General features: G+C 33.8%; 1 protein-coding gene across 2 annotated transcripts in view; it reads right to left on the bottom strand.

The window, feature by feature from the left end:
- Positions 1-27,064, bottom strand: part of KCNH7 (potassium voltage-gated channel subfamily H member 7) — a 466,858-nt gene that overhangs the window by 55,304 nt on the left and 384,490 nt on the right. For both annotated transcript variants that reach the window (XM_010361847.2, XM_010361848.2), the window contains 2 exons: positions 22,562-22,987; positions 11,721-12,120 (listed from right to left, as the gene is read on the bottom strand). In XM_010361847.2, the coding sequence (XP_010360149.2) occupies positions 11,721-12,120; positions 22,562-22,987 (826 nt within the window). The remainder of the gene's footprint in view (positions 1-11,720; positions 12,121-22,561; positions 22,988-27,064) is intronic.

The following is a 27,064-nucleotide window of genomic DNA, read 5'->3' as shown; positions in this document are numbered from 1 at the left end:
GGGATAACAAATTCTTTTAAGAAACCCAGTTTCCTTGGAGTGTTAATTTGTATACAGTTTTTAATCTATTCCAATTCATTTTCATAGTATTTTTGCATAAGAAACATATCTCTGGCTTAGAAAAATTCACATAGCTTCATTTTTGTAGGGAAAAAATAGAATACATTTTTGTTCTTTCGTCTATGGGAAGAAACTGCTATGAGATCCCTTGCTATATAATCAGCATTTAGGAAGAATATCTGTATTGGTGCTTCTTCCACTAAATCTTCATGATTTAAAATAAGCTCTTTAAGCACTTTCTCTCTTTTTTATATTTGTATTCATTTCTAATAATCCTAAAAATAAATGCTATTCTCTGTACAGAAAGTCACATCATGATATAAAATCTGAATATTGATCTTTGGGTATCTATCAGAAACTGAGAGATATGGTAACATATGTTTAAGTCACTGGAATAGCTATATACCAGGGTGGGGAAAACAGCAACAACAAAAGAGTTTGAAGTGTTTAATTAAAGTAAATTCAAATGACACATTTGTTTCCTCAAACAAAGTTTACAAACAATTGCTTCTGTAAACCACTTAATCATTTCCAAAGTAGGCTTTGGCCAGATTCTGGCCATGTTTTAAACTAGTATGTTTTCCTGGGCACTTGCTTGCTTTTCCATCTCACCTTGTTCGCTTATCTTATCATGCTTGGTTATCAAGATCCTTATGTACCATAGATATCCCAAGTAAGAGAATGTCCCAGGGAAAGTAGTGACCCCTTGTTTTTATCTATTTAAGGGGATGGAAGTTGGGGAGATGTGGTGGTTAATTTTATATCAACTTGACTGGGCCACAGTGTGCATGGATATTTGGTTACACAAATATTCTGGGTGTGTCTGTGAGGGGTTTGCAGAGGAGATTAGCATTTGGGTCAGTAAACAAGTAAAGCAGTTTGTCCTCCCCACTGTGGGTGGGCTACATCCAACTTATTGAAGGCCTGAATAGAAGAAAAAGGGGAAGAAAGGAGAATTAACTCTCTGCTTGACTGTCTGAGCTGAATATAAGTCTTCTCCAGCCTTTGGACTTGCACTCGGACTCAGACTGAAACCACATCATTGGCTCTCCCTGGTCTAGACCCAGTTACTGAGTACAGATCTTGAGAATTTTCAGCCTCTACAACCATGTGAGCCAATTTCGTCTGATAAATCTCTTTATATCTTTATCTATATTCAAACACATATGTCTTTCCAATATCTATCTTTTGGTTCTGCTTCTCTGGACATCCAGACTAATACAGGAGATCTCTAGTGAGGCTGAATTGGCATGTATAAGAGACATTAATCCTCTGTAAGGCAGAGCAGATGTTTGAATTGTATCTTCTACATGAAGAAAAGGTGGGCCTAAATTGTTTTTGAGTAAATGAATCGTTCTTTAAATAGAGAATTAACAATATTTGCCAGAAATTGATTCCTGTGATCCAAGGACATTCATGTGAAAAACACGCTTTACTTATTCCAAATGTAGTGGGGAAACGATCACATGTGATGTTATGTTTCCAAAATACCTATCACGTGCTCAGGAATTAGGTTTAATCAGAGGGCACGAAATCAATGCTATATATATATATATTTTTTTACCTAAACCACACATGATCAAGAAACACATGTTTTACCTAAACCATTACATGATCAAGAAAGATAAGGAAAAAATCTTATTTATTAAATAGATTTTAGCAAATTAGATGTTATTTGGATGGTAGAGTTTTATCTCTACCATCAAAATTAACCAAAATGTTAGTTTAAGTCATAAACAAGCATTTCCCACTAGCTGTCAAGATGAAAAAAAATCTAGATTGTAAGTACATAGTTGAACAGATAAGTGACTAATTTATGGTCGGGCGCAGTGGCTCACGCCTGTAATCCCAGAACTTTGGGAGGCCAAGGCAGGTGGATCACCTGAGCTGAGGGGTTCGAACCCAGTCTGGGCAACATGGCAAAACCCCATCTCTACAACAAATACAAACATTAGCCAGGTATCTTGCTGTGTGCCTGTAGTACCAGCTATTCCGGAAGCTGAGGCACGAGAATCGTTTGAACCGGGGAGGTACAGGTTGCAGTGAGCTAAGATCGTGCCACTGCACTCCAGCCTGGGTGACAGAGTGAGACCCTATCTCAAAAACAAACAAACAAACAAACAAAAAAACAAAAACGACCAAAAGTGACCTGAGATACCTATTTTTAGGAAATTCTGTGATTATGAATTTTTAAATTAAAATAAAGACATTAATCTTTTTCCTATTTTTTAGGAAGGAAATGGAGCTAGAGGTTATAAGCTAGAGAGAAGAATAAAATACTTATATTCTGTACATATTATTTAGTTGATGCCCAACTGGCAAAAATATCAATCAAAAGCAAGTTGACAGACCATGGATATCTAGGCATCTCTCCTTAACTCAATATTTTTAGTTTTATAAATAGGGAGTTCTTTTATCATCCAAATGGTTTGCTTTAGTTTAGGTATTATAGAAATAAAACAGGTGTATCTTAAAACTTCCTTCAGCACACCACACCTTAATTCTGATATAGTAACCATACTAATACATTTGATTGGTCAGAAAATATTAGCTGAAACATGTTGACAAATACACCTGCATTCTTACTACATAAATTTAAACAATTCTGTAACTTAATAAAATAAATTTTATTGATTTTTAATTTATATGTAAGATGCATCTATTTTAAGGGTATAATTCAATTAGTTTTGACAAATATATACACCCCTGTAAACACAATCATGATATAGAACATTTGCTTCACCCTAAAAGTCTCCTTGTGTTCCTTGGTTGCTTGCAACCACTCACTTCAGACCTTAGACAACCACTGAGCTCCTTTATGTCATTACAGATTAGTTTGCATTTTCTAGGATTTTATATAAGTGGAATCATAATGTACATATTCATTATGTACATTTGTGACTGACTTCTTTTGCTCAACATGTTTTTGAGAATCATTCTGTTGTGTGTATCAGTAATTTTTTTTTTAATTGCTGAATTGATTTGCATCATATGGCTGTACCACAGTTTGTTTATCTCTTCTCCTGTTGATGGAAACCTTGCTGTTTCTAGTTTTTGGCTATTACGAATAAAACTGCCATGAACATTTGTATATAAGTCTTTGTGTGGGCATATATTTTCATTTCTTTTAAACACCTAAGAGTGGAATTGCTGAGTTGTGTGGTATGTTTAACTTTATAAGAAACTGCCAAACTGTTTTTCAAAGTTGTATCATTTTACATTCTCACCAGCAATGTATGAAAATACTAGTTGTTCCATATCCTCTCCAGCATTTGGTTTTGTCAGTCTTTAATTTTAACCATTGTAGTGTATATGTGTAATATCTCATTAGGGTTTTAATTTTCATTTTCCTGATGATTAATAACATTTTTTTCATGTCTTTATTAGTCATTCATGTATATTTTGTGAATTGTCTTTTCAAATACTTTACCCATTTTTAAATTGAGTTGTCTTCTTATTATGGATTTATAAGAATTATTGATATATTCTGGATATAAGTCCTTTTTTGATCTTGGTATTGAAAATATTTTCTTCAAGTATACCATTTGTCCATTCCTTTTATTAATGGTGTTTTTTGAAGTGTAGAAGTTATTAATTTTGATGAAATCCAATTTATCAATTTTTATTGTATGATTCAGGGTTATTTTTGTTTGTTTCAGTTTTGGTAATGTGTATAATTCAAATAATTTTATCATTTGATCTAAATTGTCAAGTTTATTGTTCTTTATAATGTTCTTTTCTTATCCTTTTAATGTCCATAAGATTTGTGTTATTATCTTTCTTTCATACAGGACAGTAACTTATGTTCTCTCTTTTAGTCTAGTTGGAGGCTTATCAGTTTTACTGATTTTAAAAATTACTTCCATTAACTTTTCTCTCTTGTTAGTTTTCTATTTTTATTGCCTTCTGCTCTTATATCTATTATTTCTTTTCTTCCAGTTGTATTAGGTTTTAATTTGCTTGCCTTTTACTAGCTTCTTAAAATACAAGCTTAGATTTTTGATTTTAGATCTCCTTTTAAAATAAAAACACTTAAAGCTATAGATTTATCTCTAAAAAATGCCTTAGGTGCCCTATACACGTTTTGATACATTTTGTTTTCATTTTCATTAAGTTAAAAATAGTTTGTAATTTTCCATGTGATTTCTTCTTTGAACTGTGAGTTATTTGGAACCTATTTCCAAACATCTGGGGACTTTCTAAACATCTAGCAGTTTTTTCTCCTACTCCTTGTCTCCTTGTCCTCTTCCTCCTTCTCCTCATCTTCTAGGTCCTTCTCCTCTTCCTTCTTCTATTGTTGATTTCTGGTTTCTCTATCATCAGACAAATACTTTGTATGATTTTAGCATTTTCAAATTTATTGAGACTTGTTTTGTAGCCCAGCATGTGGCTTCTCTACTGGTAAATGTTCCATATATGCTAGTAAAGAGCATGTATTCTGCTGGTATTCTGTAATTGTCAATATACCAAGTTTAGCTGATAGTATTCTTTAAGTTTTCTATATTTTTATTCATTTGATCTGTTTATTCTATAAAATACTGAAAGAGCAGTGTTAACATTGCCAACTATAATTATGAATTTGTCTTGTGAATTTGTCAATTTTTCCTTTCAGTTACATCAGTTTTTCCTTCATGTAATTTAAAGTTCTGTAATTGAGTACCTATACATTTAGGATTGCTATATTTATCTATTTTATCTTTGGCAATAGTACTTGTCCTAAAGTTAATACCACTACATTGTCTGAAGTTAATACTGTTCCTCAGATTTTCTTATGATTAGGATTTGTATGAACATTGTTTTTCATTTTTTTTTACTCTTTATAAGTATGTTTTCTTTAGACAGCATTTTTTAAAATACTCTCTGATAATTTCTCCATTTCAACAAAAGCATTTAGATCATTTATATTTAATGCAATTATTGATATATTTGGGTTTAAATATACTATCTTGCTATTTGTTTTCAGCGTTTCCCTTTTTTACTTATTTCCTACAATATTTTACATGTGTTATTTTGTTATTATTCCATTTTGTCTTTCCTGTTGGCTTGTTAGCTATAGTTGTAGGATTTATAACATACATTTTAAATTGGTCAACATCTACTTTAAATAGCATAATACCATGTCATGAATGATGTAGGAACCTTACAACAACATATATTTCTATTTCTTCTTCCCACTTTTTGATACTATCATTGTCATAATTTCTCCTTCTCCATATGTTATAAAACCTGCACATTCATTGACATTATTTTTTGCTTTAAGAAGTCAATTATTTTTGAAGACATTTAGAAATAAGGAAAAAGTCTTTTTTTTTTTTTTTTAACTCACACATTTACCACTTCTAGTTTTTCATTCTTTTGTGTTGATCCAAATTTTCATCTGGTATAATTTTCCTTTCACTTGAAGAACTTTATCATTTCTTGTAGTCTGCTCATGAAGAATTATGTCAGGTTTTGTCATTTTTGAAGAGTAGTTTAATTAAACATAGATTTCTATGTTGACAGATTTTGGTTTTCTTTCAGCAATATAAGAATTTTATTCCTTTGTCTTTGGCCTTCATCATTTCTAATAAGAAATCTATCAACATTATCTTTTTCCTTTGTATATGATGTGTCTTTTTTTCTCCAGCAGCATTTAATATTTGATTATGATGTGCACCAGTGTGTTTTACACATATTTAACCTGTTTGGGATTCACTGGACTTCTTGGATATGTGGTTTATAGTTTTCATTAATTTTGGAAAAAATTCTACCATTATTTTTAAATTAAAAAATTTCTGCTGTTATTTAAAATATATATATATATTTTTTTGCTTGCCTTCATCATCTTTGTAGATTCTGGTTCCATTTTACTTGATTTTATTTTTCCTATTAAGAATTACATTTTTCTGTTTCTTATCTCTCAAATTTTAAATAGATATTGGGCACTATAAATTTAAACTTCTTTAATGCTTGTAACTTTTTTTGTCTTAAAAAGAAGTTAGATGTTCTTGCAAGAGTTAAACCACTTGGGGATCAGCGTGTGCCTATTGAAGCTTTCTGTTGAAGCTTTTTTTTGGGACAGATTAGCCCTGGTACTACAGCACTATTTTTTTTTTTTTTTTTTCCTGAGATTTCTACCAAATACCCTGGATGTTCAATAAGGGTTTTCCATTCTGCTGGCTGAAATTTGAAAATCTCCCACATCTATGTGAGCTCTGGAAATTGTTTAGCTTACAGTGTTTCTGGTATTTCTTTGCCGGATTTTGGGGAGTTTTACCCCATGCATTTGTGACTTAGTATTCGTCAGAAGACTCAAAAGGATACCTATGTAGGTTTCTGGGGCTTTTCTTTTCCATAACTACTTCTCCACTTGTCTGTCTTGCAAATTGCAGTACCTTAGCCTCCATGACCTCTGATCTTGTTTTCTTAACTCTGTAAGACTGCTGGGGTCTGCTTAGGTTATTTCTCCCTTCTCTGTTCACTGTGGTCCAGAAAGTGCCTCCAGAAAAAAAGTCAAGATAACATGTGGCCCATATGGTTTGCTTTCTTTCTTTCAGGGATCAAACTTCCCTGTTAATTTTCCAGTGCCTGAAAACAATTGTCTTATATATTTTTATCAGTTTTCTGTTTGTTTTTAATAGAAGGAGTGTAAGGTTTTAGTAACTCCATCATAACTGGAAGCAGAACTCCAGTAACTTTTTTTTTACATGCTACAAAAATAAGAAATTCTCCCAATCAAGATGTTTATCAAGCAGGTCAGAAATGGAGTACATTTGCCTTTATTTTTCTGGCTTATGTGTTTTTTTTTAAATTAAATATATACATGCTATCTATAATATTTAAAATATAAAATTATGCTATATGTTATAAAACATGTATAAACATATGAGCATCACTTACATTTACAATTATTTAATGACTTCACAGTCTTCCTTTTTTATTTTGAGTTATACACACTTTTAAAATGTATTATCTGGTTACTGTAGTCTGTACATGGTCAGCAGTACAAAAACTGTCTGCAAACAGCAGCTTTACAAAATGCATGTAACAATCTATATGCATTAGATATTTACTATTTGCATTTAATGTTTTATTTTTAGTTTCCTTAAATTATATTGCTATAAGATAGAAGGTTGATTGCCTTGTTTTCTACAACTTGGCTTCAAATTTTTCTTTTAGAATAAAGATTAGAGTTAAACTCAGGACGCTGAGAAAGTTCAACCTGATAACCACAATAGTTGTAATTAGCATATACACATTTTTTAATCACATTTTTTGTTATTCTATTTTTTCAGGCTGAAATAAGGCCACTAAAAGGTCTGAGGAGTATGGGCATAGATAAAACCATATCATTTTAGAATATAGTTAGATTGAACTGAGAATATCATGTGCAGATACACCTATATACATCAAATGGGTACATAAATTTCAGTATTCTTATTATTGCCAAATTTCAAGTCTTAATTTTACTCTTTTCTTTATTTATGACATAATAGGTCATGGTGCAGTTCTCCAGGAGTACCTATAAAGTATTTCCTGCGTGACATAAAGCTTTACATAATCCCATTTGGATTAAGGTGTATAGAACCAAGTCTTATATTCAAATAAATGATGGTATGTGGAATGTGGGTGTATCCTACTATAACCAATTTGATTAGAGCATTTTCTTTTTTCTTAAAAGATACAATTCATCTGCAGAAAACACGTATCATTCTTAATATATTAACAGAAATAGTCTAGTGCTATATTAAAAAAGAAAAACAGGAAGGGAAGAAGAAAGGAAGGAAAGAAGGACAAAGGAAGAAAATTGCCTAAAATTCCCTGATTGAGGGAATGGAGATTAGGTGTAGAGCAAGTAAAGAACTGAGATATCTTCAATTTAAAAAAATCCACATGATAAATAGCACTACGTATTTTACTTAATCCTCACAAGTAGTGTGGATTACTAAATGGTGAACTGGCTAAACAAGTACATTTTTAAAAGTCTTTCTTAAAAATTCTAAGTTTCAAAATACAGGTTCTATTTTCTTAAAAAGATATTTCTGCTATATACGTGTTTAATTAAGACCAAGTTTTTCCTTGTTTGATACCTATGACCCCTATAAAGTGTTTACTAGTAGTTGTAATCACAAAATGGTTGGAACTGTGTTTGCTCTGTGTTCAGTCTCTCTGGAATACATATTTCTACTTTATTCTAGGAGATCCAACTTCCATTTCTTTCTGGGTACAATGCTACTTCTGTGTTTGCAGCCTAGACTTGGACTGAATTTGTAGAATGTCTTAATAGTTATTGAAATGTAATGTTATTTGCTTACACAAATGCTACTAAAATAAAAACTTATGAAAAGTACGTTGGATATAAAGTAGACAATAAACTTGGTGAATTTATTTACGTTTCATTAATAGGGATTTATCTAAGCACATTTTATTATCATGTTGACATTTAAAAATCAACTATCAGGATCTATTTTCAACTTTCTATGCATTCTAAGGATGATGTTCTTTTTGAATCTTTAGAAGTAAACCATGCTTAAAATCCAAAATTTTCCTGATTAAAAACCCTCAACAAACTAGGCATTGAAATATCATACTTCAAAATAATAAAAGCAATCTATTGCAAACCCACAGCCAATATCATGAATGGGAAAAAGCTGGAAGCATTCCCATTAAGCAGGAGCAACATAAGGATGCCTCTCACCACTCCTATTCAACATAGCACTGGAAGTCCTAGCTAGAACAAGCAGGCAAGATAAAGAAATAAAAGGCCTCCAAATAGGAAAAGAAGAAGTCAAATTATCTCTCTTTGCTGATAATATTATTCTATTCCTATAAACAACCAAAAAGATCCTAGAAATGATAAATGTCTTCAGTAAAGTTTCAAGATACAGAATCAATGTACAAAAATTAGTAGCATTTCCATGCACTAATAATGTTCCAAATCCAGAATCCAATCACATTTACAATAGTCAAAAAATAAAATAGCTAGGAATACATCTAACCAAGGAGGTGAAAGATGTCTACAAGGAGACCTACAAAACACTGCTGAAAGAAACCATAGATGACACAAACAAATGGACAAACATTCCATGCCCATGAATTGAAAGAGGCAATATTGTTAAAATGGCCATACTCCTCAAAGCAATTTATAGATTCAATGCTATTCCTATCAAACTACCAATGTCATTTTCCACAGAATTAGAAAAAAGAATTACTGTGAAATTTATAGAAAGTGAAACAGAGCCTGAATAGCCAAAGCAATCCTAAACAAAAAGCACAAAGCTAGAAGCATCATATTACCCAACTTCAAACTATACTATAAGGCCACAGTAACCAAAACAGCATGGTACTGGTGCAAAAACAGACACATAGACCAATGGAATGGAATAGAAAACCCAGAAATAAAACTGCACACCTACAGTCATGTGATCTTCAACAAAGTTGACAAAAATAAGCAATGTATAAAGGACGCCCTATTCAATAAATGGTGCTGAGACAGCTGGCTAGCCATATGCAGAAGTGTTGAACTGGACCCCTATCTTTCACCATCTACAAAAATTAAATCAAGATGGGTTTAAGATTGGAATATAAGGCCTCAAACCGTAAGAATCCTAGAAGAAAACCTAGGAAATACCATCTGGATAACAGATGATGGTGAGGCTGTGGAGAAAATGGAATGCTTATATTAGGGAATATAAGCATTTATTATTGCTTGAGGGAAATATAGATTAGTCCAGCAACTGTGGAATGCAGTTTGGAGGTTTCTCAAACAACTTAAAACAGAATTATCATTCGACCTGTCAATTCCATTACTGGGTATACACCTGAAGAAAAATAAATCGTTCTACCAAAAAGACACATGTACTTATACGTTCATTGCAGCCGTATTCACATTGAAGTAGAAATGGAATCAACCTAGATGCCCATCAACAGTAAACTGGATAAATAAAACGTAGTACATATACAATATGAACTATTATACAGCCATAAAAAAGAAAAAAAAAAGTATATCCTTTGCAGCAACATGGATGCAGTGTAGGCCATTATCCTAAGTGAATTAATATAGGAACAGAAAACCAAACACCACATGTTCTCACTTCTAAGTGGAGGCTAAGCATTATGTACACATGGACATAAAGATGAGAACAATACACATGTGGGACTAGTAGAGTGAGATAAAGGGACGGGGGCAATGACTGAAAAACTACCTATTGGCTATGAGCATGATCTGGGTGGATGGGAATCATTCATACCCCAGACTTCAGCATCACACAATATACCTATGTAACAAACCTGCACACATACTCCCTGAATCTAAAATAAAAGTTGAAATTATTTTTAAAAATATGATAAAAAAATGAAAATAAAAAACCATCATGCTTTTATGTTTTTGCTAATTGCTGCCTGGAAACAGCAAGTTCACCTTCAGTGGTTCCACGGTGTTATTAAAATACACATGTTAATATTAAAACATCTTTTAACAAAGCTTTTTTAATTCCAAAGAATATCTGTTACGAATGATGCTCATGACATTGACCAGTCACTTAGATCTTGACATAATGTCACAGGAAAAGAAATTTTTAGTCAATGACAGGGGAAAATTACATGTATATTATGTATAAATAGGTATGAGTATGTTGCATGCATCTATATTATATATTATATATGTATATATAATATATAATGTATTATATATTATATTACATATGCATATGTAATATAATATATTATATAATATTGTAATATATAATATATTATATAATATATACATATATAATATGTGTATATATACTATATACTACAATATATAATATACTATATAATATATGTATATATACTATATATTACTATATAATATATAATATATTATATATTATATATAGTATATATACACATACACATGCATATGAAAGATTAGTTTACAGAATAATTGTTGTGATGATATACATGGTTAACATTTTTTATTTATTTATTTATTTATTTATTTATTTATTTTTTTGAGACGGAGTCTCGCTCTGTCACCCAGACTGGAGTGCAGTGGCCAGATCTCAGCTCACTGCAAGCTCCGCCTCCCGGGTTCACGCCATTCTCCTGCCTCAGCCTCCCGAGTAGCTGGGACTACAGGCGCCGCCACCTCGCCCGGCTAGTTTTTATTTTTGTCTTTTTAGTAGAGACGGGGTTTCACCGTGTTAGCCAGGATGGTCTCGATCTCCTGACCTCGTGATCCGCCCGTCTCGGCCTCCCAAAGTGCTGGGATTACAGGCTTGAGCCACCGCGCCCGGCCGGTTAACATTTTTTATATCTATCTATCTATCTACCTATCACGTAGTGTAAATGAGAATTTCCCATTCTAATCTAGCCTCAGCTTGAAATAGAAAATAATCATTGGTAATAAATTACAGATACTGTTTTCATAGCAGTAACACTGGACTGCAAGTTTCAATTCCTGAAACCATGTTGCTCCAATTTTATGCCCATAGTTCCCTAAGGTTCAGAAAGACCATTTTGGTGTCTCCACTTCACAGAGAGAATCAGATTTGATGGAATACAGTCCCCATATATGTAATCCCATTATCTCCTCAATTTTCTGTAATTTTTTCTTTGCCTGACTCTAAATATTGCAGAAATATTAATTTCAAGGTATTATTCTATCCTAATAGACAACAGAAGAGAAAGCTACTTACAGCCAATCAACATGACACAAATTGAAAAGATTTTCTCCGAATTCGTGTTAGGAGACACATTCCCGAATCCTACACTGGTTAAACTGCTGAAGGTAAAATAAAGTGCTGTGACGTATTTGTCTTTAATGGATGGTCCAGAACTTGAGTCACTGTCATTGTAACGTTTCCCAATTTGTTGTCCTAAGGAATCCAACCATCCGATTTTGTCAGTCAGATAAGGCCTTTCTACATTCCCAATCGCATACCAAATGCAAGCCAGCCAGTGAGCAATCAGGGCAAAGATGCACATTAAGAGCATTAGAACAGCAGCGCCGTATTCTGAATATCGATCCAGTTTCCTGGCCACGCGCACAAGACGTAGGAGCCGGGCAGTCTTCAAAAGACCAATTAATGTTGTTGTCTGTAGAAATAAATGTACACAGTCAGAAACAGTTGGTAAACAACTCAAAGTACATTCATGTGAAGCAAAGTGGACAAAAACAGGTTAAGACAATATGATAGCATTAAGGATGACTGTCTATTTAAATTCAGTATTAAACTTAGTTCTTTTTTTTTTTAAAAAAATATGATACCCACTTTGGAAAATACTTCGAAAGTGCATGACACATTAATTCAGTATTGTGGCATGCAAGACCCACGCAGAAGAGAATCTGTCTTGTTTTATGTTCTAAGTGCCTTGCATAAGTCCTCAGTGACTCATTTATTCACCAACATAAATTCTAGTGTGTTACTGTGTGCCTACTAAGGCCACACACTGGGATTACAGTGTCAAACAAACAGACATGGTTACTTTCCTAATAGAGACAGTTATTTAATAGACAACGTGTCTAATCTAATGAAGAGAAAACAAGATCGTACTCTACTGAGGAGAGAGAGATTTTTAAAAAATAAATAATTAATTTCAGAGAGAGAAAAGTGACATGATGACAGTAAGCACAGAAATATGATAGAGGGTATTTGGAGGCGTAGATTGGGGTAGAAATGGCTTTAAAAATGAAGACCAAGAAGGGCCTTGCTGAGGAGCTGACATTTGAGTTGTAAAGGATCTGGATAATGAGGAGCCAGTCAAGCCACTTCTTCCCATAACTGTGGGAACACTTATTGGATGATCGCATGCATGAATTAGGCACTACATTTAAATGCATGTTTTTATTCCTAAACGTGCTAAATTGAGAAATTATTTCTTGATGTCCCAGTGATATTATAATTGCATTTTGCTTTTGGTTATGATATGTGTAACTAATTGGGTGATTATTACTGACCAGGTATCTAATGATAGGATACTTCGATATAATAACAGGACACTTAACTGGTTGTTTGGACTTCAAATCTGCTAAGTACCAATTACAAGCTCATTTCTTAGGTTTCCTAAATAATGTCAACTATAAGTACTATATAATTCACAGGGCATATAATTATTCCATAGTTACATGGTGTTTCCCAATCAATTATTGAGTCATTTTGTCTGTTCATTGTTGCTGCTTATTTCCCAAAGCCCATCCAACTATGTTAAGAGCACTTATATCTTAATGGAAGAAATAGCACATGGAATAACTACCACACCCTATGTATTAATATTGATGATGACAAAGGAGCACTAAATATTAACAAAAACTTTTTCATTAAAATGTTCTGGCTGGGTGTGGTGGCTTGTGCCTATAATCCCAGTACTTTGGCAGGCTGAAGCAGTAGGATCGCTTGAGCCCAGCTGTTTGAGACCAGCCTGGGCAATATAGTGAGACTCGGCCTCTACAAAAAATTAAAATAAAATAAAATAAAATAAAATAAAATAAAATAAAATAAAATAAATTAGCTGGGTATGGTGGTGGGTGCCTGTAGTCCCAGCTACTCTGGAGGCTGAGGTGGAGGATCACTTGAGCCCAGGAATTTAAGACTGCAGTGAGCTATTATTGTACCATTGCACTCTAGCCTGGGCAACAGAGCAAGACCTTGTCTTTAAAAAAATGTTCTAATAAGTGTCTACAATTTCTTGTGATCACAAGGGAAAGGGGATCACTTAGTCTCTCTGAATTATTCTCTGTTAGTATTGGAACCCTTTAAAGGTGAGAGGAGCTTGTGTAGCTGACACGTATTTATCATAACTGGACTCTGGTCTCTGCTCATTTGGGGATGTTTAGAGAGATGAGTCTTCTCTGTCTCCAATACTGAGTTGTTTTTCAGAGTGGAATGAAGATGCTTGCTTTTTTTCTTCTTTATAGTTTCAAAAGTATATTTCTTCCCTATGAATGAATATAGGTTTTAAATTATTATTGGCTGGATCCCTGAGAGAAAAGCAAACTTTCTAATATATGTATTATTAATATTTAGCTTATCAGTTATGTGCTAGGACTTTGGAACAGACAAACTTATGTTTGAATTCTGCCTCCATACCAGTGTGTCCCCTTGGACAAGTTATTCATTTAATCTTATACTTCAGTTTCTTCATCTGTGAATATAAATAATAAGGCCAACCTTACAGAGTTATAGATAATACCCAATAAACAGGAACTCTGTGTTTCTATTTAAACATCCTTTACATTTTGCTTTCCATCTATAAGCAGGAACTCTATGTTGTGAAATGGGTTCAAAGAGCTTCCACCCTTTTTAAATGCAATACTTAGATATCTGGAATCACAAGTGGGGGCCTTTCCATACTGGCCTTGCAGCTCCCCTCGGGAAATGGCAGGGACATTGAAACACAGGGACTTCATGTAGGCAAACTAACTGCTCAGATAGTAGGAGTCACCCTGGTTCAACATTTCACCGTTTCTACACAACTCAGCTTCCTATGTTTATTTTTCCTCTTAATTCTACGTTCTGTTTACTTATCGTGAGAAATCAGAAATATTTGAGAATTATTGTTAACATTTTCTTGTTTTTGGAGCAAAATTTCTTTCTGACCCTCAAAGTAAATGAAGTATAATAAAAATTCTCCAAATAGTTGGTTAAATGAAGTGAAAAGCTTTAAAATAAATGAGCTGTTTTTATAACATGTTGTGATAATAAGTACTAATGACTCTGCTGGTTGAAAAGATGGTAGAGCAAAAATGATGTTATGATAATAAGAAAAGCAATGAAATCTGCTATGCATGCAAGCTTCCTTTTTGCCTTCTTTCCAAAGAAATCTCTGATGATTCTTCTAGCATTCTATCAAAATGAAGTTAAAATCTATATGACAGTAAGTTCTCTAAGCAGATAAAACAATATAATGTACATGATAACATACAAGTGATCTCATTTCTGGAGAAAGAAAGTTTAAGATAAATGGGACATGTTGAAATCTCAACATGTATGACAGTATTCATGCTAAATAATCGCAGAAGTAATGAGAGAGCCACAAAGGAGGGGGAAGGGGAAGAAATTACTAAGTAGTAATTATATCTCTCAGTTGCATTGTAAGAACGAGTGAATATTGACTTCAAGAATGAAAGCTATTCTCTTGTAATTCTGTAACATGTACCAGAATAACTACATATGCTGGCTTGACAATGTAACAGATGCCTTGCCTTACTTCTATTGTTATCAAATTGTGGCTAACACACCTGGGCATTCGTTGTTAGCTACAGTTGTGCATAACACATCTTGTAGATGATGCTTAGTATTGTAATAACTCTTTCCTGCTTATTATTTTAATATTGCTTTAAAAACTTAAGGTGTCTTTCCCCAGATTGCAGAATAGAAAGAAGTGATTGCACTAAAATCTAAGACAGAGTAGACTTAATAATTATCAATCTTCTCCTGCCAATTTGTTCTAAACCCTTAGCCTCATTGTTTAGTTTAATGGGCCATCTTTATGTTACCTGCAAGTGAGAAACAGGACCAACAACTACCTTATTATATTTTGCTAAGATCAGAATCTGAGTATAATTGTTTTCAGAATGCATAATTATCTCCCAGCACATCTAATTTCATGTAAAACCCAGACATTATGAAAATCTAAATGTTATTTTTGAAAATATAATAAATGCAACTATCCATAAATCTATTCACAACAATTGTAAAAACTAGAGATAAAAAACTGTCTCTTAGATGGTATTTCTTGAACTTTTCACTGGTATTAGAAAAATATTGTCTGTTTGTTAGTCTTGAAAGCAACTAAAAAGAGAATAAAAGCTCAGTAGATGGCAAAATGTGGTTACTGTTATAAAATACAAACACATAATGAAAATAAGATATAAAAAGAGGTGAGTCATTTTGCAGTGCATTGAAGCAAGGCACTTTGTTTTCTAGTCCTGCCACTAAGTATAGCAAAGGGGACATAATGGACTCCTAACAAGTCAAGTTTTCACCCACCAGCACAGCACCCATGCTATCTCAGAACTCAACTCATTTATTGTGATTGAATAATTTTCCAACTCTTTTTTCCAAAATGTCACAGTAAAGTCGGTCTATGTAAGATTTTTATTTTTAATGTATCTTGCCAATATTATTATTTTTAATCTAAAGTAACTCTTTTTCCAAAAATTCAATTATTCATTTTTCTGGGTGGCTGATTAATATCATTCAATTTCAAAACTTTAAAAACATATCCACATCCACTGTTTACTAAAGCCCTAGATAACTTCTTATACTGAGGTAGAAGTTAGTTTCCTTTATTATGTATATTAATTTTTAAACTAAACATTATTTAAATACATACATATATTCTAAACAATTGACGTTTTGTATGTATGTTAGATACTAGGTCCAGACTCAAGAAGACTGTGTGTGTGTTTTTTTTTTTTTTGGTAGATATTTTACAATAAATCAGACAAAATTCTCTCTTCATGCCAGTGGAATTCTTTCTGAGGGCTTGAAATTAGAATAAGTAACTTCTTGTCAGTATTAAACAACTTTCTACTCAAGAATAAATTGTCTACAGTTAAACAAAGAGAGACTTACTAGTAAGAAACAATCTTTTGTTCAAAAATATGTAAAAATTTTTGAAAAATAATTGTACCTTATTTTTTAGTAAACATTTTTAAGAATCTTATATTTAAAATACATTATTTCAGAGATTTACTCTCTAAAACCTTTGCCTGTAAATAAGTGATACAATTATTCTTCTATACATGAAAATATGTAAGTATGTGATCTTTGGTTTCATATGCAGGTTTGATAGAATGAATGATCACTGAAGTTTTCTATTTAATCCATCATTTGTCCTTTTTGTCAATAAATATTTGGGTGCAAGTGGGGAAATGTTAACACTAGACAAGTAATAAATGTCATTACTCCACACTCATATTTTGCTTTAGATTTCATTGCAGCTAATTCCTTCTAAGTTCTGGTATTTATATACAGCATTCAATTATTATTTGTCCAATAAATCTCAATAATATTGGAAACTAGTTTCTAGCCCTTTGTTCAGCTTACCTACATCATTGTAATATTTCTAAGGATGCATTCACTAACACAATCAAAGAGATATGTTCTGAATGTGTCTAAAACGTTGGGGAATTACCTAGATTGTCATTTATTTATATCAAACCTCACAAATACTTCTAAAGTATGGCTTTTAAAGAGGACATTTTTGCAGCTTTACTGGGAAATTCATTTCAATATTTAATAACCTTTATTATTGAGACACTTTTATTTTTGTTTTGTTTTACAATTAACATTTTATTTTTCTGCAGTTTGAACTCACTTTTGCTTTCTCTACAGTAAGAGACAACTGACCATCAAGTGATTCTAAACAGTAGTATGCAAATGTTACAACAAATAAATAACTAGGGATGTCATACTTTTTAAATGATAATTTGACTTGTCCTGAGAAATATTTTACCAAGAGTTATACTTTATGCCATCTCTAGCAAAATGTAGACAATCAATCACATACAAATGAACAAATGATCAACTAAAAGCAAAATAATTTTTCCATTGGGGATCTTATGTCTCTTATACGTCATGCCATACATTTTTAGAGGCATGACCAATAGCTCCAAATATAAGCCAATAGAAACTTCTGTCCAAACTCCCAAAAACTATCTAAGGAGACTTAGCAACTTTATGTATAGACATGTATATGTACATGTGTCTGCAAAATGTGATCTGTTCCTAAAAGTTGAACATGATTGTACTGGATGTTTAGAAGTAAACTAAAGATATCTATTATAAAAATCAAGTTCAGCTGTCAAAATGCTCAAAGATTGCATACAGATATCTGCGAAGATTTTCCTTGCATCCATTTCACAATTCATCTATCAGACTAATAAATCAAACATATTATTACGATCAGAATTCCTCTTTTCTATTGGAATTTTCCCTCAAAGAGCACAGTAGTTACTTAGGTTTCAAAGGCCTTTTTTACTTGTATTCAGGATTCAGAAAAAATAACCGTAAAATGTGAAAGGAGAGGGGTCAATGAAGCAAATAATCAATTGCAAGAATCCTAATTTTCTGGGGAGTAAGAGGTTAATGAAGCATGTAATTGAGCAGAGTTTTGTAGATTTCAGCTGTTAATATCTCTGAAATTAAGATTTGTCACAGATGAGCTAAATATGGGAAAATATGAGGCAGATAATCAAAAGTTAACTTTCTGGAGACTAAGCCAATAACATTGTTCCTTTGAACCAATGATACAGATAAAATTTGCCAATGATTGATGTAATGGGTGGTATGATGTTTGCTGATGCAGAAATTAGGAAATAGAGAATCTTTTTATTGTCTCTCTGGATGGCATCATCATCAGGAAAATATTAATGACAAAGGCAAGCCCAGTTATTGCCAGTATTTATTTTCTTCAACATGGTTTTTTAACATTGTAGAAGATCCTCTAGTTATTGTAGGTGATTTGTAATTATACAAGAAAAAAATTAAATAGTTATTTAGAAAAATATGAACAATTGTGCCATGTCTTTTTTTTTTTTTTTTTGAGATGGAGTCTCGCTCTGTCGCCCAGGCTGGAGTGCAGTGGCGCGTCTCGGCTCACTGCAAGCTCCGCCTTCCGGATTCACGCCATTCTCCTGCCTCAGCGTCCCGAGTAGCTGGGACTACAGGCGTCCACCGCCACCACGCCCGGCTAATTTTTTTTTTGTATTTTTAATAGAGACAGGGTTTCACCGTGTTCGCCAGGATGGTGTAGATCTCCTGACCTCGTGATCCGCCCGCCTCGGCCTCCCAAAGTGCTGGGATTACGGGTGTGAGCCACTGAGCCCGGCCGCGCCATGTCTTCTTTAGTAAAAATGTATATGCCAATATATCCTCTTAGCATTTATTAACACCTGTTACATAGATTAAATAACGTAGATAAATTTTCGATTTTTTTCGAAGGGTTGAATGTAAAAAACATTAGCGTAACATTTAGGGAAATTGGCAATTGACATTGACAAAATTACATTTTCTAAGCTCATCTATGATGCTTTGATGGGTAGAAAACATTTTAGGGCCAGGCACACTGGCTCACACCAGTAATTCCAGCACTTTGGGAGGCTGAGGCCGGCGGATCACTTGAGCTTGGAGCTCGAGATCAGCCTGGGCAACATAGTGAAACCCTTTCTACAAAAAATATGAAAATTAGCCGGGTATGGTGGCATCTGCCTGTGGTCCCAGCTCCTCGGTAGGCTGAGGCGGAGGATCACTTGAGCCCGGGAGGCAGAGGCTGCATTGAGCTGAGATCACAACACTGCACTCCAGCTTGGCTGACAGGATGAGACCCTGTCTTAAAATTCAGCAATTAAGAAATTATGACTGTTCTTATAATTTGTTGAAAATCACTCTTAATTTGTTTATGTGTGTACTTATGCATTTATTTATGTACTTATGCATTTATTGTGTAGAAATAATCATCTATGAACATAGGAAAGCCCTCTCCTGGGATTCCTCTTTATTCCAGATATGGCTACAGGACCTTGTATATCTAAACAACAAAATCATCCCTGACACTTAAAAAAGTGTAGGTTTTAAGGCTTTATTTTTGACCTGTCAAATATGTGTCTCCAGACCCTTAACAGATCCACACAGAAAACTGACACATGGTTCTTATATAGAAGCTGATCCAAACCAATCTTTGCCATGATTATATCTAATATTTTAATTTAATGGATCTCATTTCTCTTCTTATACTCACATATTATTTTTCTAGGTGCTCATGGGGTACTTTACTCGTCTACATGTCACCTATAGTTGAATAACCAATAGTCATCACAAACTTAAGCTGGCTAAAACAGGAATTTCTTCCCCATGACACACTTTTTCCCCGTAAGGTTTTTCCATCTGAATAATGCATTACCATCTATAATTTTGCTTCAGCAACCCTCCTGCCCTTCACCAAAGAAATGTTTCAATAAGAATAAACAAGCAACAAAAAATGTTTGCACCACCCTTAATTCTGCTTTTTCTTCTACTCTTCCATTCAATACTTAATCCATCAACAAGCCTTGGCGCTCACCTCCAAAATACATCCCACATTTATTTACTTTTCTTCATTTCTGTTGCTACCCAGCTGTTGTTTTGTCCCGCATCACCACATGTGGTCTGAACTAGTTCCCTGCTCCTAGCCTGACTCTCCAGTCTGCAGTCTTCAAAATGTCCATCAGATAATATCATTTCTTTTCCAAAGACTCCACTGCAGCCAGAATAAATAAGAAATCCCACATATGTATGTGATTTGGTCCCTGCCTCTACCATCTTAAACCTTAGCATTCCACCTCTTACTGTGTGGTTCAGCCTGGCAGCCACCAGCCATCTTTCTGTTCCTCTACCATAACAAACTTGTAGCCCAAATGCCACATTTTCACTAGTTTTTATTCTGTGTGAAATGCTCTCCACAGTGGTCTCCTGTGGATGGTTTATTCCTGTCAAGTCTCAACTCAAATGGTCTCTCCTGATTGGCCTTTTGTAATTTCCAATTCAAATTAGCCATCCATCCAGGTCATTCTCTATCACATCCACCTGCTTTGTTGTCATCACAGCATTTACTCTTTCCTGAAACCATTCTGCACTGTGTTTGTTGGTTTGTTTATTAACTGTCTTTTGCCCTCTGCCATCCCCTACCCCTCTTCCTCAATCCTAGAATGTAAGTTTCTGGAGAACACAAACTTTGTTTGATTTACTTCTGAATCTCTAAACCTAGGATAGTGTCTGTCACTTTGAAGGGTACCCAACAAAAATTTTTTGAATGAATAAAGTATTATATTAGTAACTAAGAGTAACGCAGAAAATAGGACTGAGTGCATCACTGAGCAATTCTAGATTTCAACAGTCTCATCTGTAAAATGGGAATAATAGTACTTTAGCTTCCTAGGCAGAGGATTGAACTAGATGATTACCTATGGTTACTTCTAGTTCTAAGATCTACATTGGCAGCAGCACTAGATTTTAATTTGGGGGTGACACTAACATTATGTCCAGAATTTTCAGGGCATTTTAAAACTCGGACTTTAAAATTTAAAAGATACAACCTTCTTAAAACTTCTCCCATTATACTTTTAAGCTTATCTACAAAATCACTAGTGTTTGCTGTTGGTGAATATATTTTAACTTTTGAAAGAATGAGTTTTTATTTTATTGTTCATCAACATAAGTTGATATGATATGTGTAATGATATGAATCACCCATTATAAGAAACTCAAAGATATATATTAATAAATAAGTATTTCACTTATTTCACTCTCTTGTCTTTTAGTTAAAACCCAAAGTTAGGAGTAGCTAACATTAAAAGTTCAGCTAATTTAAGAACAGCTGATTTTTAAAAAGTATTTTGCTAAGTCACACGTATTATCTCATTAGAGTCTCAAATTAGAAAAAAAAAAAAGCAAGGGGAGAAGGTAATATTATTATCATCCTTTTACAGATGAGGGAAGTCAGGTTGGGACTTTGTTTAAAATTGTAGAACCCAGGAAAAATGTATTGTTTCATTGCCCTGCTCTTAACTGACTCAGAGTTCTATCAGCATATTCTGTAGGAGAGAGTTTATTTCTAACAAATGAATAGATTTAGAAATAAAATCTTTTGGTTCCCCTTGGTCGAGGAGAATTATCTTGTTCTAAAACCTTCGTTAGCTAGGAAGCAACCATCTGCCAAGAGGAGTTGGTCTCCTCTTTGTGGGAGAAAGGAGGAAGTTAGTGCAGGGCAGGGTTCTTATGTAGAAAAATATACGATTTTAAAAAATCCAACATATTGAGGTTATCTTTTTCAACCTATTCCCTTGGAACTACTTTTAAGCATTCTGAAAATTTTTCCATTATAGAATCCAGAAAGTTTATAAATGGTAAAAATAATGGAAATTAGATGAAAGGAACTGTAGGAAAACTTAACTTCTTTTGGATCAAAGAATCTTTTGAGGAGCTGATTAAAGTTCTGGACCTTCTATCCAGAAAATGCACAATACATACACTTCTCATATTTTCTTAGTTTCCAATTTTATTAGGTAATGGGATACAAAAAAAGTACTTTCCAAGCTGAATATTATTTAAGAAAATGCATTTTTGGATAAGACATTCCAGAAGGTGCCCTCTTTGCATAATTTGAAAAAAAACCCAAATCTCTGCTGTCTCAAACCTTAATAATGAGTTAAGAAAAACAGAGGCATACTTAATATTTGACAGTTTTATACCTATGAAGTTAATAAGTAGAGATTTTAAATCCTGGGAATGTGGTGTGTGCTATGGACCACTTGTTTCCAAGTTTAATTTGGTACATAAAGAATGGAGAATCTTTTGTATCTCTTAGCAAAAAGAGAAAGAATTTGATTTGCAATGGCAAAATGGTTTCATTTCATTCGGTAGCATCCCCAATTGAAAATGAATTTTACCTGTGAGATACAAGAAGCTTGCAAAGCAACTATTCTTTTTGCAGTTAAAATAGATTCACTTTTATAATTGCAGTCTTTCAGAAAATAAGAATCTTAAGCAGTTCTTACCTCATCAGAACCTGATCCAAAAATCAGCAAGTCAAAAGGAATTGCTGCAACCATGTCAATCAGGAACCAGCCTTTGAAGTAGTGTATTGCTATTTTGGCGGGATCACTTACCACTTCTTCATTCTGATTTACATATGTTGTTCTGAAGTTTATTAAAATATCTATGATAAACATAATATCCACAATCAAGTCTACCACATTCAAAGGGCTACAAGAATAGCCACATTCTCGTCTTTTCTGTTCTTCTCTGTCATTGAGGAGGAAGGCTGCAGAATAGGGAGTAAATATAGCAGTGTATATGACCAATAGCAGGATAAGCCAGTCCCAGACTGCCTTGAAAGGGCTGTAGTGCAATATCGTAAACTTGTTGATGCGTGGCGTCTGCAGTTTGTATTCAGGTAGGACATCTGCTCCTAAAGAGAGAACCTGAATGTGGAAAAGAAAATCATATACTACATAAATATGCCATTTTTAATCTGGTAAGACTATAAAATATTAAGGGAACTAATTATACAGTAAAATTTATTAGAGAGAATTCATGTAATTTGGAAGTATTTATGAAACACACACATACATTAAATAAACCCATATAAACTTCTATTATACAGTGTATTTGGCTCAAGAAAATCACACTGGCATTTCTTGATAAATATGAATTTCACTGAAAAAATAATAAATATTACCGCTGAGATACTGAGGAATGTTACTGTTTCCTTTGGAACATAGTACTTCTCAGATGTAAAAATACATGGCTGTTTTTAGAAAATCGCAAAGTCGGTTTTGATATATTAGTAATGCAGTTTTCAAATCTAGGAGAGGATTAGTTGTAATGAATAGAAGCAGTCTACTTGGATCCATGGTCACATTTAATTTACATATATTTAATTTATAATTAAACCTTGATAAATTAAACCCAACTCATTCAAATTTTAATTAAGCAGAATTTCCCACCTGCAATCTGTTTTTAACATTTGGAGAAAAAAGGCAAATGAGATTAAAATGAACACAAAAGAGGCTTTTCCTTAAAAGATTGAGAGAGTATTTGATATTTTGGGACAAACACACTTTCATTCCAACCCTTCCATCTCATTTAGAGAATTGCAAAAAGAAAATGCTACAAGGAGATGTTCAGAATATTGACCTGGAAATGCGGCAAGATGTTTAGACACCAAGTGGTACTTCACCTCCAAGATCTATTCTCCTTATAAGGCATCAGCTAAACTAAAGCAGTTCACCTTTTAGAGTTTTAGTTTACCTGAAAAACATGAAAGCTAAAGTACAGTTTTGTCTCTACCAAGTAGAAAAGTCCATGATTTAGTGATTTAAGAGTTTTAGAAACAAAAGTCAAAACAAAAAGGTTACCTAGCTACCCAATAAATATAATTTATTGGGTAAAATGTAAGCCTTAATATATGGGTTTTAAAAAGCTGAAATTTTGTAATGGCTCCACAAATGGCATATAAAGTCTTTTAAGGCCGGGCACAGTGGCTCACGCCTGTAATCCCAGTACTTTGGGAGGCCGAGGTGCATGGATCACCTGAGGTCAGGAGTTCAAGACCCACCTGGCCAACATGGTGAAACCCCGTCTCTATTAAAATACAAAAAAATTAGGTGGGCATGGTGGCATGTGTCTATAATCCCAGCTACTTGGGAAGCTGAGGCAGGAGAATCGTTTGAGCCTAGAAGGTGGAGGTTGTAGTGAGCCGAGATTGTGCCATTGCACTCCAGCCTGGGTGACAGAGCAAGACTTCGTCTCAAAAAAAAAAAAAAAAAAAAAAAAAAGTCATTTAAAAAGGGAAATGTGGGTTCTAATTTAATGCTATGAATATCTCACACATATACAATGGCTCTATTTCAAAGTTAACTTCACTGAGTACATGCAGTATATGACTTTCAAAAATCCAAATGAGAGTAATTAAATTATCTGTCATTTTAGAAGTACAGATTAATAGAACTCTGATCCTATTAAGCTTAGTATAGAGAACCAGTGTGTGACATTTTGGTCTGTACAAAATTAATTATGTCATGTTCCTTTCTAAAAAAACAGAACTACTCAGTATATAGAAAGCAAAATATACAGCCTTATTTTGGCTTTCAAAGTCATTAAAGTCATTTAAAATATGGACCCATTCTATCTTTCTAGTCCTTTCTTCCATTAGATTCCTGTGTATCCAGGGCACTCCAGCAAAACAAGACTAAAATTTTTGAGCTGCTGAGATCTTTCCATATCCCTAAACTCACAAATCTCTTTCATAAAAAAGGTATGCAGTCAATCAAAGAGGAAAAATAAGTCACTTTGAATGACAGGTATATTTGTGTGAGTTTGCTCACTGCTTAGGTGACAAACTTCTGATACTGACCTCCCGCATGGGGCAATTGCAATACCTCTTTCAGCAGAAGTATAAATTAGAATGCAAGCAGCAATCTTGGTACTGTGGCTGAATCTCTTTCCGTCCCACATACGAACACCTTCATTTAACATTGAGATGACCACTGTGCTAAGAGCTGGAGATTGAAACATGGGGAAGACACTGTCCCTGAGATCTTGGAATTTATGGTCTGTTGGGAGACAGATGTGTGGGAAAACAGGAGTCCCCTTGAGGTCCACTTCACTCAGGTCCTGGGATTGGTGATGGTGCTGATGGAGGAGGTGGGTGGTCTTCACAGAGGATTTTTGGGAAAAGATGGCAGTTAAACTGAGACTGAATAGGAGTCAGAAAAGGACACAGCTAAGGGATGAGGAAGTTGGGAAGGGAAGGACATTACAAGCAGAGGGGACAGAATGAACAAGGGTAAGACAGCATAAAATCATGTGTTGTATGTTGGGGAATTGTAAGCAGCCTTATATTTTGCTAAAGAATAAATGCCAGGGAAGTAGGGTGGAAGATGGCCATGAAGAGGGCCAGTTCCAGGTTGCTGAAGGTCTAATGTGACAGGATAGGGATCTCAGGCTCTGTACTTTAGGTCAACCTTCTCATACAGGAATAATATACAGACTCTTTTTGAAAAGGAAAGACAATTATTGCAGGATTTATATTATTCTTATTTACAATGTTAGATAAATATATTCAAAAATAAAACCAGATTAGAACTTCTTATGCTTGTACCTCTTAATATGACTTGTGGGTTAAATTGTGTACCCTAAAATAATACGTTGAAGTCATAATTCCCAGTACTTATGAATGTGACTTTATTTGGAAAGAGGGTTTTTGTAGATATAAATCAAGTTAACATGAGGTCACAGTGGTTTGGGGTTGGCCTTAATTCAATAACGGATATCCCTATAAGAAGAGAGAAGTTTGGATACAGAGACACAAAGACACACAAGGAGAATGCCATGTGTTACGGGAGCAGATACAGTTGAAGCCAAGGAATGTTATGGATTGTCCATAGTCACCAGAACCTCAAATAGAGACAGGCACAGGATATGTTTTCCCTCAGAACCTCCAGAAGGAAACAACTTTGCCAGCATCTTGATTTGAGACTTCTAGACCCCAAAATTGTGCGAAAATAAACTTCTGTTTTCTTAAGTACCTCAGCTTGTGGTAGTTTATTATGGTAGCCCTGAAAAAACTAATACAATGACAAAAATTGAAAACACTTGAAAATAAAATATCTATAAAACCAGTGAATTCAAACTCTCATTACTAACTCAATATTTTACACTTCTGTAGATCAAAAATGATTGAAATTTGGCTATTGTGTATGGTTTAATCTAATAGACAAAACATTTTTCTCTATTCTAATCTTAATGTCTTTTATGAAAAAGTATGTTGTCAGAATAGTATTACCAACTTCAAAGATTTAATTACCTTATCAGGATAATCTAACCTAATTCTTAATGTGAACTCTGTTCCTATTAGGCTTCAAAAGCCAATTTAAATAGTGTTACTTGAAAACTATACAAACGTTTTTCTTTACTTAAGTTTAGCTTTAGGGCATTATTGAGTTCTACATTAAGTGATTATCTAAACATATTATCTCTTAGTACTGGGAGTTCATTTGTTATATTCCAGTATGCCCATTGATACAGAACCACTGCAATTTGGTATATTTAATATGGAGTGTGTTTTGACAATGCATTTGTAGAAACCGGTATGGTATCAAATGTTATGGTCCAGGTTCTTTTGACTTCTGCATCATTATGCATGTTTTATGTGATTGCTTAATTGTCTTATGACTTTTAATAGCCAAACAATTTCAAAAAGTTTATTTATATAGCAAGCATTAGCATCGTGAGGTAAATCCAAATGCAGTCATCGTTACTGTAGTCAGGTAGATGGCACTACTTTGTTATTAGGTAATCATCTTAATGATTCAGAAGATTCTTATATTTATTGTTTTACATTTTCACCAAGATATAGGAATTGTAAAGATTTTCCAGGAGAACTCGCGGCCTTCTGAGAACATTTCTTTCTATGGATATCAGTTTGAGAATTATTAAATATTATTAGGCAGAGGAATCAAGGTGGCCAAGTTTGGTTTTAGACAGATGCATCTGGT

Source organism: Rhinopithecus roxellana, chromosome 14 (genome assembly GCF_007565055.1).
Source record: "Rhinopithecus roxellana isolate Shanxi Qingling chromosome 14, ASM756505v1, whole genome shotgun sequence".
Lineage (NCBI taxonomy): Eukaryota > Metazoa > Chordata > Mammalia > Primates > Cercopithecidae > Rhinopithecus > Rhinopithecus roxellana.
This window is presented reverse-complemented; position numbering and strand designations above follow the sequence as displayed.